Genomic DNA, 12,057 nt, shown 5'->3' with positions numbered 1-12,057 from the left:
CTGCAGCTTTAGAAAACCTTGCAATGTTTTCTTCTAAAACTGCAATATTAATTTTAAAATGAAAAAACAGTTCTTTCCATCTGCTCCATGCTGAAGCATATATTTATTTGTTAGGCTTAAAAAGCTTTTAAAGTGGGGAAGTTTATGTTTGCTAGCATAAGCAAATTCAATTAAAAATTAAAGGAATACTAAACTTAGGGGCTACTAAAATACTGTTACAATCATCACTCACATACCTTTACCCCGAGTATTTTTGTATTTCTCCATCTGATTATAGAGGTAGTAAACAAGGCATCTGCGTGAAACTATCTCAGCATGGCAATCATTTATACACTGACCCTTCAAACTCAAGTGTTCACCATTTATACACTTGGTACCTGTTGACACACTTATAACCTGAAAAAAATAAAAAATGTTCAATAATATCTGAATGTTTTCCATTAAAAGTTCTCCCATTTCACAAAAAAATTCATAAAACCCTTCAGTAAACAATGTGTATAGCAACTCTTTCTCAGTATTTCAACAAACTAACATGGCTCTCCACTTAGCAACTGCCCTGCAAGTTCCCCAGCCAATGTACCTTACAGCTTTTCCTATTATGTTCAAGAACATTTCATGTTTTTCCTAGTTACTTCTAAAAGAATTTAATGCAGAAACAGGGTAAAAATTTGTATATTAAAGGGTACTATAATGAACTTCTGATTACTGTTTGCATAAGTTCTGGATTTATTTACTGTTAACAACAACAATATCTAAACTTGCAAACAATCAATTCTTTGGCTGAAGACATTTTTATTAATGTGTATGGATTGTTCATGTATGATGCTACTCTTCCCAGAGTTTAATTTCCTCTTTACACCTTTGTTCTTCATAAGTACAACCAAATTCCTCTTGCTGGATATACGTCATCATTGCTCTTGGTAAAGCTCCAGTTAAGAGAGAATTGCAAAGGTGCTGTTGTGCAGTTTTAGGTTCCCACAGGTCCTTATGACAAAGTCAGCAGTAGACAGCTGACAGAATGCCAAATTTTTGTGGGATTTCACTGAAGGTATGAAGTTCATTCTGTGTTTGTGAAGCAGCAAGCACTATGGGGGAAGTCATTTACATAAGAAAGTAAAGGGGCTTGCCAAACAGTCAACAAGCAGCTTACAGTAAACTTCTTAAAAACATGGATATCCTAACTAGGAGGGTTAATTATTCTTCAAAGAATCTGCCTTTCAAAATGCCAGCACATCCATCTTAAGTAGCAGAACACAAACTCTATACATCAAGATTTCAAAACTCCTGTTACAACAAACCTATCATATTTCGTTGCTGGCATTGACAGATCTTTCTCTCCTTGAATTTACCGAGAGAAAATCAGCTTTGTGGAGAACAGTAACGCAGGAGTAACATTTTTTCCAACCATACATCATCTCCCTTTCCAAAACATTTTCCATCATTTATTTCAACTTAATCCCACCTACTCTCAGTCCTCTTGTCACACCATCTCACCCCATAACCCAACTACCGTAACCACGAGATGCAACACATCTCGTCACCAATCAGACACCTTATGAGGATATGGCATCCAGGAACAGTTAAGCCAAATTCCTTTCTATTTATAAACATTAAAGTCTTGCTATAAAGCAGGGAAAGGTTTACAAAAATCCCCTACTGTAAATACAATTTCAAAACAGATAACTATATTTTCCTTGGTCAAAACCAACCAATATGCATTTTACAAATCCAATTGGTGTCAAATGTTCTCTGCCCAAACCAATTCTAGATCACAACTATGAAAGATCGCACATGCAGCCTTTGACTTGAACCGTCTCCATGTACCCTAATAATTTAACCAATACACTCTTAAAGTTGAAGTACATGAATATTCTGCTGGATGGGCCATGATGCATGGCAACTGATCACCTTGACAAACATACAAAGTGAATTTTTACTCTCTGGTACCTTGTATCCATCCAAGAGTCAGATCTTTACAATGCTTCCAACAACTGCACAACATACAGTATTCAAGCCAGTACAGGGGAAGTACTCAAAAAAGTCCCAAACATGAGAAGTATACAGGCATGGGACACTGTATTTAGTATAAATGAGGTGAATAGAACCTTCACTTGGGCAGCCTCCTGGGTCTCTCACTACCAAGACCAGTAGATCTGCATACCATTCTAGGTTCAGCCACGGAGGAACTTTTTACTGTCTCATCTTGTGATTCTTAGAGAACGAACCTTATTCAGAACCAATCCACAAGCATTCTCTTTCCAGATTTGGAAGGGATGAGCAATGCACATGTATTCTTGTGGCTAGCAACAAACAAGCTAACCAGATTCCAAAATTTTCAGCAGTCCCTTACACATACTACACCTTGCAGCTAGATCCAGATCTAACTTTTCCAATCTGACTTTCAGTTCTAGTTCCAAACAAATGATGCTATTATTAACCAGTCTTCTATGTATCTTTTCAATCATCCCTTCATCCTGTGCTTTCAGCTTTCCAATGGAACCAAAAAACAACATGGGGAATATTTTACAGGTGGCAGCCAGTCCACGGAAACTTCCTGGAGTCTAGGTATACACAAGTATGAAAATATGCATCCTCCATATTCAGAGAAGCTAATAAGTTATATTCCAGAACTGCAAGCTGAGGCATCTCTACCCAACCTGAAAGGGGTTATCAAAGGAACTGAGAACAAAAATTGAGTGTGATGTCAGCCACCTGTCCACTTTGGTACAACTAAGATATTTGAAGAACTCAGGGATGCTTTTTTTGTCACACCCTCTTTCACTGACTTTCCAACAAAGAATTCACTTGTCCAGTGCCTAGTACCTTGGGAATTCATTCCGTGTGAATGACACTGAATGGCAGCAGAGCCAAAAATGACTTCAGAAAACTGACCAAGGTTCTGCTACATTTTCACACCACCTCCCAAATTCCTAAGTTTTCAGGCTACAAAAAGAGAATCCTCACTTATTCCTATTCTCTTTACGGACTTTTCTACTTCATGGCCTACTGGATCTACCGTGTCAACAAGACACAAAAGGCTAGAAGTCAGAGTTGCTCCAGTAAGCTTGTGCCTGTGTAACCGAGTCGATAACCATATCTTAAACTCAGTGAGGGTTAAATTTCAGAAGGATTGGATGGGAAGAGCAATGAGGGTTTAGTAAAGTGTGTAGATGAAGTATTAACAAACGAAACTACCTCTACCACATCCACTACTATATTGTATTGGTGGATATTAGAAAACTAACTTATTGAAATCATACTTATGGCTGGTACATGACTTCTCATATATTAACATCACCTATGCACTAACCTTAACATCATCTGGATCTTCTTCACTGGTCATAACAATACCTGCTAACACTTTACGTTTGGCTACAGTGGGATTCCCAGCAGTTAACTCTAAAAATTTATCACATACTAACCTGAAAAAATAAAATTTCATTACTAATAATTGATTACTCAAAACATGTTTGTGCTCTGCTAATTTTTTAAAATCTAGAATGAATGATTTCATGTTAAACCTTCAAATTTTATCAGAAAAGGAAAAAAACACCGGCACTTTTACATGATCCATTTTAAGTTTTGACCCTGGAATTGTCAAAAACTGAATACCATCAACTTCATCTTTAAACTGCAATGCCATAAAATGTATGCAGTAGTATGGTAGGAGGGAAAGACATTTAAGGTTACTGGAGACCCCTATTTATATGTAATAGACCATTAAAACTTTAAAATGAAAAATGGTTGTAAGTTAATATTGTACTCATTATCTTAATCCTTGTTTTCTGATTTTCTGTTGAAGACCTTAATCTATTTTTCATCCCATGACCTTCTTTACCACTTCAGCCAACACAGCTTGGCTTTTATGCTTAAATTTCAACATTTCCATTTCCAAGTGCTCTTCCTCTCTCACTTACCCTTTTGCTGCTCTCTAAACATTTTCGGCATTGGAAACTTATGCTTCATTCACATTTTGCAACCTGAGTACATAAAATATCACCTGTTATATTTGATTCAGTATTGCCTTCAACCCAGCAAAATCCATAAGGACAATTACCTGACAGCTTGATGTTTACACTGATTTCCCATTCTTACCCTCTCTCTTTCACACCACCACATTTCTGCAACCACTTACTCTGAATCTTCTGTTAGCAAACAGCAACTCACAGAGGCCTCCATTCCTGCACTACACTACATTGTAGCTTCATCAATCAATATGATATAAAAAATTGAGGATTTGAAGCTTATCCTTCATGAGGAGAGAAAAAAAGTGATTTCAAATTCTCAACACACCAACTATTGTCTTCAATACCCATATGATGATAGTTTAACATCACTAGCCTACCCTATGTTTTCATAGTGCGTATCTAATTGCTAAGCTTTGTACTCCACTAACCAAACATACTTCTTTTAGCAAGGTACTACTATGGTAATTACCTCATTATAAACACTGGCTTTGCCAAGTTTCCTGGTCTTCAGTTCATCCAAATACAGTGTCAAGTTTCTAAGGAGTTTAAATATATCAAATAAAATAAAAAAACACCAAAATGAAACAAACCATTTGGACCAGCGCTATGAATCAAGAAAGTTAACTCACTGAATGGTTAAAATTATCATTTGACTAGTTTTAAATATTATTAAAACCAATCACGTTTTTCAAATAGTTATGTTTATATGTAATTACAGGCATAAATAGAAATTATTTTGTAGAGTGGGTAATCTATTATTTTTAATGATGCAAAAAGAACTCACACTTTAGCTGGTTTTTTACTTACAAAAATTATATGAATCTGTTCCATGTTAACTTAACACATTATTCTGAATATATAACTTTCCTGATCTTTATAAAAACATACAAAAAATGTAAGTTATTCAGCTTGAAAATACAACAAAAACAACACAGGTGGTAAAGCACGATTACCTCTAAGCTAACAGGTGGTAGGCAAGAACAGAGTGTGTGTGTTTTATCAGAGACATTTTGGACCCTCTAAAATATCTCAAAGGGTTCAAAGCTGGGCCACCTAAAAAAAAAACACTGGCAAAACAGGCCACACCAAAGAGGAGTTGGACATATCTGTGTATATATTGCAGTGTTGACCTTTCCATCTCATATTTTTAACTATATGGTGCATTATGATGTTGAGTCATGCAAGTGTAATTTTTAATTGACAGAAGGGAGTACGGACAGACCTAATTTATAAATATTTTATTGCGCTTTTAGTGGTGTGTGGAAGTGAATTATTTCGAACCGCTAACATTAAACTTACCATTAATAACATTAGTTGCCTTTTTAATTGTTCAACAATACTTAAACTTGTAGGGTTGTTTCTTCAAGGAGCCAAGGTTCCCTGGGCTTCCAAAATATCTAGCTCACACTAGCACCTAAGTGATGTAGAATTCCCCTCAACAGTGTTTTCGTTATTTTTGCTGAAGGCTATTTGGAACAGTCCTAATACAGTATAACCAGCATAAATAGTTTGTTTTATCTTCACATCTTGTATGGTGGTGATGGATTGTAATTAATAAGTCATCCTTGAGGTTCTAGAATTGACGGCAAGTATTTAATACACATATATCTATATCCAGTGTTAATGCATTTGATGTATAATATAACTGTCACCAAATCCTTTCAATTGTCTGGATTTAACACCCTTATTTTTCTTTTTCTCCCCTCAAGATGTGACTTATATAATCTTAAGCGAAAAAGTTATGTCCTCACTATAATAACTATGACAAGCCTGAATATTTGGAACTTGATGGGATAGGTGAGCACTAAAAAAAAAAAAAAAGTCTTATGACAATATCGTCAGAGTCCAATAAATTTGTACAATCAACAGGAAGTTTACTAATACACTTACTTGGCAATCTTATCTGCTAGAGTCTGAGGTAAATGAAGATCTGGCATTGTAGCAATAGGCATGTGGTGAAGAACCGAAGATCCTGCGGAAGCTATTACACCATAGAGTTTACTCAATGCCTGACGAGCTGCTGCTGCCTTAGCTAGTTTCTTGCTGTTGCCTATTCATAAGAAGAAACAAAAGTTATAAATCCTGCGCAAGCATTCACCAAGATAAAGGTCCTACCTCGTAAGTTGAAACTAATTCACAGAAAGAAATTTAAAGGGTGGGATTTCCTTTTTTATGAAATGTCATGGTATTAAAGACATGACCAAGTTACCACTTTCAGCCTACATTTGTACCAACTAAAATCCACTTCTGAAAACCTGTACTTCAGATTACACTGTTCCAGTACTGAACTTTCATCAGATTTTCCATCTATAGAGTTATTAACAAGAATCAGTCTTTCCAAACTACCCCCTTCTGTAGTACAAATTCTGCTTAAACTCCTATTTCTATGACCTGCCGTACTTTTGTACCTTTCTGGCCTACTATTTCCATACCTGCTGCTTCTTTTGGCTAACTGTTTCTCATCTTAGGCCCAAACCACCTCAATCTTTAAAAGATTTTGGTATTTACCAGCTGCTGGACACCATAAATCTCCTCCCAGCTCCTGGTTTGTAACAATCTTCCCTGTGCTCTCTGACCTTGGAAATTAACATGCTCTATACAATCTTCCAATACCTCCATCTTCTGTGTCAGTGACAACATTTCTGCTGCATAAAGTAGTACAAGTCCTAAGTATGCAACTCATGTTTTGTTCTCTACAAACATTAGTCTAGCTGCCATTTTCCTTTTCATCCAGGCTTCAGTTACTTTTTCACAATATACTCTCACTACCTGCTTCAGTCCAGTGTCCCCCAAAGGTAACATTGTTTACTCTGTTAGGAACTGTCCTTCCGCCACATAGTTCTTTAATTCCCTCTCTTCCTTATTTGCTCTTTGTATTTAAAGCTTCAAAAAATCTTGCTTCTCATAAATTTTGAAATCTTGAGCACCATCTGTGGTACCAAATGTAACTTTTGGTACACAGTTCCAAACAAAATTGGGGACAAAATCATATATCATTCAAGAAAGGAAAAAATGGTAAATATCACCTGCTGGATGGAGGGGAAAAAATGCTTATGAAATGTGAATGCTGAAAACAGCTAGTGCATGTGATATATTAAAAAGACGATACAGTTACAGTAAGTGCTGTAAATTTATTTTAAAAGCCACTTTAAGGGGTGCCGTGACCACTGAATTTCTAGGAATTATTGAATTTTAGTTAACAGATTTGGACTTATGTCTAAATAAACATGTCCTTAAGTATTATCGCTAAAAAAATTTATTTATTTTTTTTTTTTTTTTTTACGTATTTGTTCACCGCATTTACAGCCTGTGAACGGCAATGAGTGACAATTGTTGCACTATGTCTGTATGACTTTCTAACTTTGGATAGATGGAAGTGAAGTGAGTTATAGACTGTTTTGGATTGTTTTTGTCTAGAACATATCCTCAAACATTATTGCTTAAAAAAAAAAGTTTATTGCACTGACAATTTTGTTCATTGCTTATATAGCACTGCAAACAACAAATTCTAAGAAAATATGTAAAAAACATCTGTATGACTAATTCTCGATAGGTAGAATGAGTTATTCGTTTGGACTGTTTTGTTCAAATGTTACATCCCATACATTATTGCTCAAAGAAATGTTTAGATTGGTTTCATCGACACTTTGTTCATCACTTGATTGTATATGAATATGCAAATGCAAAACTTGTAAAAAACATCCATTACGACTTTCTAATTATGGATAGGTGGAAGTGAGTTGTAGACTGTTTTATGTGTAAACAAACATATCCTGAAGAGTTATTACTAAAAAAGTTTATATTGGTTTATTGACAATTTTGTTCATTGCTTCTATGGCACCGCTAACAACAAATCTTAATTAACTTTTAAAAAACATCTGTATGACTAATTCTGGATAGGTGGAAGCGAGTCGTTTAGAATGGTTTATTGACAATTTTGTTCATCGCTCATATGGTACTGTGAACAACAAATTGTAAAAAATAAATAAAAAAAAATATTGTACAAAAATACCTGTCCCTACTAAATTATCCCATTCTCTCTCGTGACAGCACAGAAGAAAACAGGTCATAAGGCTAACTTGCTCAAGATGTCCTAATTGTCTCAGGATTCATAAGTGAAAACAAGCCTTTTTTTTTACCTGTCCCAAAACTTACTTTTTTCAAAATGATTATATCTCCAAGAAGAAAACCAAATTCAATGAAACTTTTACAGCATGTAGTGTAACTATATATCTATACTTACGAGTGGGTTAAGTTATTTGAGTGCAACTTTTTTCATATTTTTGAAACATGCCATGTTTTTCAATTGCAAAATTTATGAACTTAAGAGGTCGAATTTATTTTCCCATGTGTATTTTCAGTATTAGTTGTACACGATAAAAATTTGAACAAATCCCTTCAATGAAATTAACTATCGTCTCATTAAGAAAAAATACTAGAAATTATGCATGGCTGCAATACTGTGATATCAAAAATGATAGTCATATGTGGAAAATACTCCCAAAATGTATTTAAGAAATATTTCCGATTATTTTCCGAAGTTATAGTTTACTTTTGCATGTACTGTATTGGTTGTGCACTTCACAAAGAGGCTACATGGAAGTTATGAGTGGTACCCAAGTTCAGCACACTTAACTGTATTAAGATGACAATTTCCTTAGAAATACTGGGGGTTGGAGTGCCACATGATCACTGCAAAAGCTTAGGGTATGAATTGAGAATACTCTGTAATACTTTGTAATGATGCAGATAAAATTGATTCTAATGCTCAAAGCTGGTATTGCAAAATCAGTCCAGAAAATTTTCTCTCCTCCTCATTCTGCCTAAATTCTATACAGTCTCCCTTTGCTGCCTTCTGACCAAGCTTTCAAGGTAATTTTGAAAACTAATGCACACTTTCTAAATGTCCATTCTTACAGGTATTAAAATCATGGAGAGAACAAAAATTTTACCAAATTATTTACAGAAATCTTGTTAAATGAACATATGCAAAAATAGTTACCTTCATCTTTGATCATAACTCTTCATAGGTATTCTCTTTACTGAATTACCAAATTGTGAAATGTAACAAACTGCATACTAGGTAACAATATTACTGTAATAATAGTTAACGCACACTTTAACTAACCAATCAAATGTTTGTATGCCTCATTAAGATCCTGCACTTTAAGATACAATCTTTTTGTAACTGTACTTATACAAGTATACTGCAACCTCAACATAATGAAACCATATATTAAACATCTTGTTTGCACTAATCTTTGGGTGTGTTTCCAATGTGCTACCTTTCCTCTGTTGTATGAACAAGTTTAATATTGCAAGATTTAAATTTTGTAGTTGTCATGGGGCCGAGCTGTTTTTCAAAAGCAAATCCCTGTATAAAAGGAAGCTTCTGACACCCAACATCATCAGTCAAACTAAGGATATGAACCTGTCAAGAAAACAGTGGATATCAAATTTCATGCAAGTGTTCATACTAAGACTGTTCTCAAACTACACACACCCACCATACTCAACACAGGTGGGGGCTAATGAGGACCTAAAAAATAACAACGGACTGCCTCCTTCTATCAAAAGGACAATAGCCATCTCCAACAGCACGAAAGTCGTCATGTCAAACTGGTATATGCCATATATATGTGTACCTGTCACTTATCAGCTGACCACATTCACAAGTGAACAGGATTACAGAGGACTGTTGATCGAAATATGTGGTTTTGTTGCATGTTGTTTTTTAGGCCTTTTATAATTCAATTCACTTTGTTAGACTACAGTAAAAGAAGGTGACTGAAGCCTCATGGAAATAATTTATTGTACATACCCCTTGGGAACTTAAACCATGTAAAAAAAACTGTCAAAGTTTTTTTCCTCCTTTTACAAAACCTCTAATGAACCCTAAAGCCTTAAATTTTTTAGGAGTATAGTATCTGGTGAAATATTAATAAACAAAACAGAAGTTAATTTAAGAGAAAATATTTTATATCTTGTTGGGCTTAAGTTTAATAACCTTTTTTGCAGAATTCTAATAAATTGAAAAGAGGTGTACCTTTGCAGAACACTTTTACAATTCTTAAATTGTCTGACAGAGCCCTCATTCTTGTCTTGCAGGCAGAACCAGAAGAGCTTAGAACTACTGTTCACATATGCATGCCTTTAACCCATCAGTTTGTAGAAAATACCTTGTTCATTCCTTGTGTATTGATGAGAAATAATGAGATACTGGAAAGGGAGGTGAGCTTTTGAATCACCAGTAAGTATAAAACTACCCTCCTCATTGCTCTCACAGCCTGTATGAGCACGGAATGAATTGCAGTTTACGTGGGATGTCATGTCAGAAACCATGGCTCCATGTATTCTCAAGGGGCAATGAAGTACCCACAATAAAGTAGTGTCATGTCAAAATTTAATGCAGCATGGTATCCCCAAGTACACTATTCAAGTTGGCTGTAGTGTTAAAGGCCAAGCCAAGACTGTCCTGAACTTGTGAACACCCACTCTTACCTGTGCATACACTTGGAGAATATCAGGCAAACAGACTTTTCTGGAAAATGTAGAGTTGTCACCGCTTGGATGTTTTGTCCTCCTCAGGTCATGATAGATGGCTCTTGTTAGACAAGGTAGTAGGTCCTCTGAATTAAAAGTTAAGTCCAGAAAGGAACAAGGTGTAGTGCAGTTTTGACTACTGGACGTCTGAATTTGGTGAAAAAGTCAATAGCAAATGCTAAATGCATGGAATAATTCATTCTTTCTAATGGCATGCACTTCATCACGCATTGTCAGGACAACTCTTTAAGCAGTTCAGAGAAATAAGGAAAGATCCTGCTTTGGCAGCTTGATCAACATATCATCCACATCTCAAGGTGGTGAAGTCTTTTCTCGGACCTCAGGAAAAAAGTCATTTTTATGGTGAATGTTACCATCACTTAGAAGTGGCTGTGCTGTCACCTTTGACTAAAAAACAAGCTGCTTGGAGGTACAGATGGAGGAAGACTATTGCAATCACAGGAATATAGGCACTTACCACATTTATCATACCCGGCCCTTACTGCACCTAATGGAAAGCTGGTCCACTTCACCTGGTACAAACTCATGTCAAATGCTCTCCTACACCAGACAACGGCTGCAGACACAACCTTACACACCTCACTCTTAGTTCTTCATGCGAGAAGTTCTAAGCCACCTTAGGTGTCTTCGCACTTGATGTCTACTCCGTGAATCTCCTCTCCATGGCAGGTTCCTAGGTTTGCTTTCTTGAATCTGGAAGTCTGCTAGCACTCCTGCTGCAGCCATAGCAGTGGGATCAGGGTAATTTTTGTTCTAGGATGTCTTGACCATGGTTAGCACTTGGCAGAACAGAAAGGCATAACACCCAAGCAGTCCCAGCAACAAAATGGAAACTTCTGGTTCATGCAGCTGTGTGCAGGTCAACCAGAGGCATGGTCAACTGCTGTCATAGAACAACTACCACCACCCATTTCCCCATGCCGAGGCTATCTGCAATGATGCTTTTGTTTTCCCAGCATCAAACTACGACAATTTAGATGCTGCTGACATATTGTACATCATTTTGTTTGTGGCACCATCCCAGATGCTGAATACTGAAGTCTGATCAATGTTGTTAAAACATCTGCTAGTGCACAGCCCTATACCCTCTGATGGCACACACAGATACAGTGCTTTTCCAAACTCAAGAAGCCAAAGAAATCTGTTGTCAGAGGAACATTTACATTTTCTACAACAATAACCAATTTGTCACAAGAATGCTCAAAAACATTTCCTTGATAGTAGTCTCATCACGGCGGTATCTACGATTTTGTAAGAGCCTAATCTCCAAGAGTTACTGCTGGAAAACACCAGTGGGTGAACATAATTGTTCAAACAACAGTGGGATTGTGGAAGTAAGACTGCTTGAAGAACTAACTGTGGGATTTGTGGAAGTAAAACTGCTTGAAGAACTACTTTTGGATTTTAGGCTCCTGGGATTGTCCATTGTAAGACAGGGTCCACTAACCATTCCTGCTGCAATCAAAACAGGATCATCCCATGAAAAACGAAAATCTTAATGGATATGCGGTATAACACTTGAGTA

The 12,057-nt window shown here is 36.2% G+C and overlaps 1 protein-coding gene across 8 annotated transcripts in view; it reads right to left on the bottom strand.

The window, feature by feature from the left end:
• Positions 1–12,057, bottom strand: part of Adar (Adenosine deaminase acting on RNA) — a 450,653-nt gene that overhangs the window by 10,675 nt on the left and 427,921 nt on the right. For all 8 annotated transcript variants that reach the window (XM_067132520.1, XM_067132519.1, XM_067132514.1 and 5 more), the window contains 3 exons: positions 5,859–6,018; positions 3,311–3,422; positions 237–396 (listed from right to left, as the gene is read on the bottom strand). In XM_067132520.1, the coding sequence (XP_066988621.1) occupies positions 237–396; positions 3,311–3,422; positions 5,859–6,018 (432 nt within the window). The remainder of the gene's footprint in view (positions 1–236; positions 397–3,310; positions 3,423–5,858; positions 6,019–12,057) is intronic.

This window comes from Macrobrachium rosenbergii, chromosome 31 (genome assembly GCF_040412425.1).
Source record: "Macrobrachium rosenbergii isolate ZJJX-2024 chromosome 31, ASM4041242v1, whole genome shotgun sequence".
NCBI lineage: Eukaryota > Metazoa > Arthropoda > Malacostraca > Decapoda > Palaemonidae > Macrobrachium > Macrobrachium rosenbergii.
Note: the sequence above shows the minus strand (reverse complement) of the source record. Positions and strands in the feature narration are given on the sequence as shown.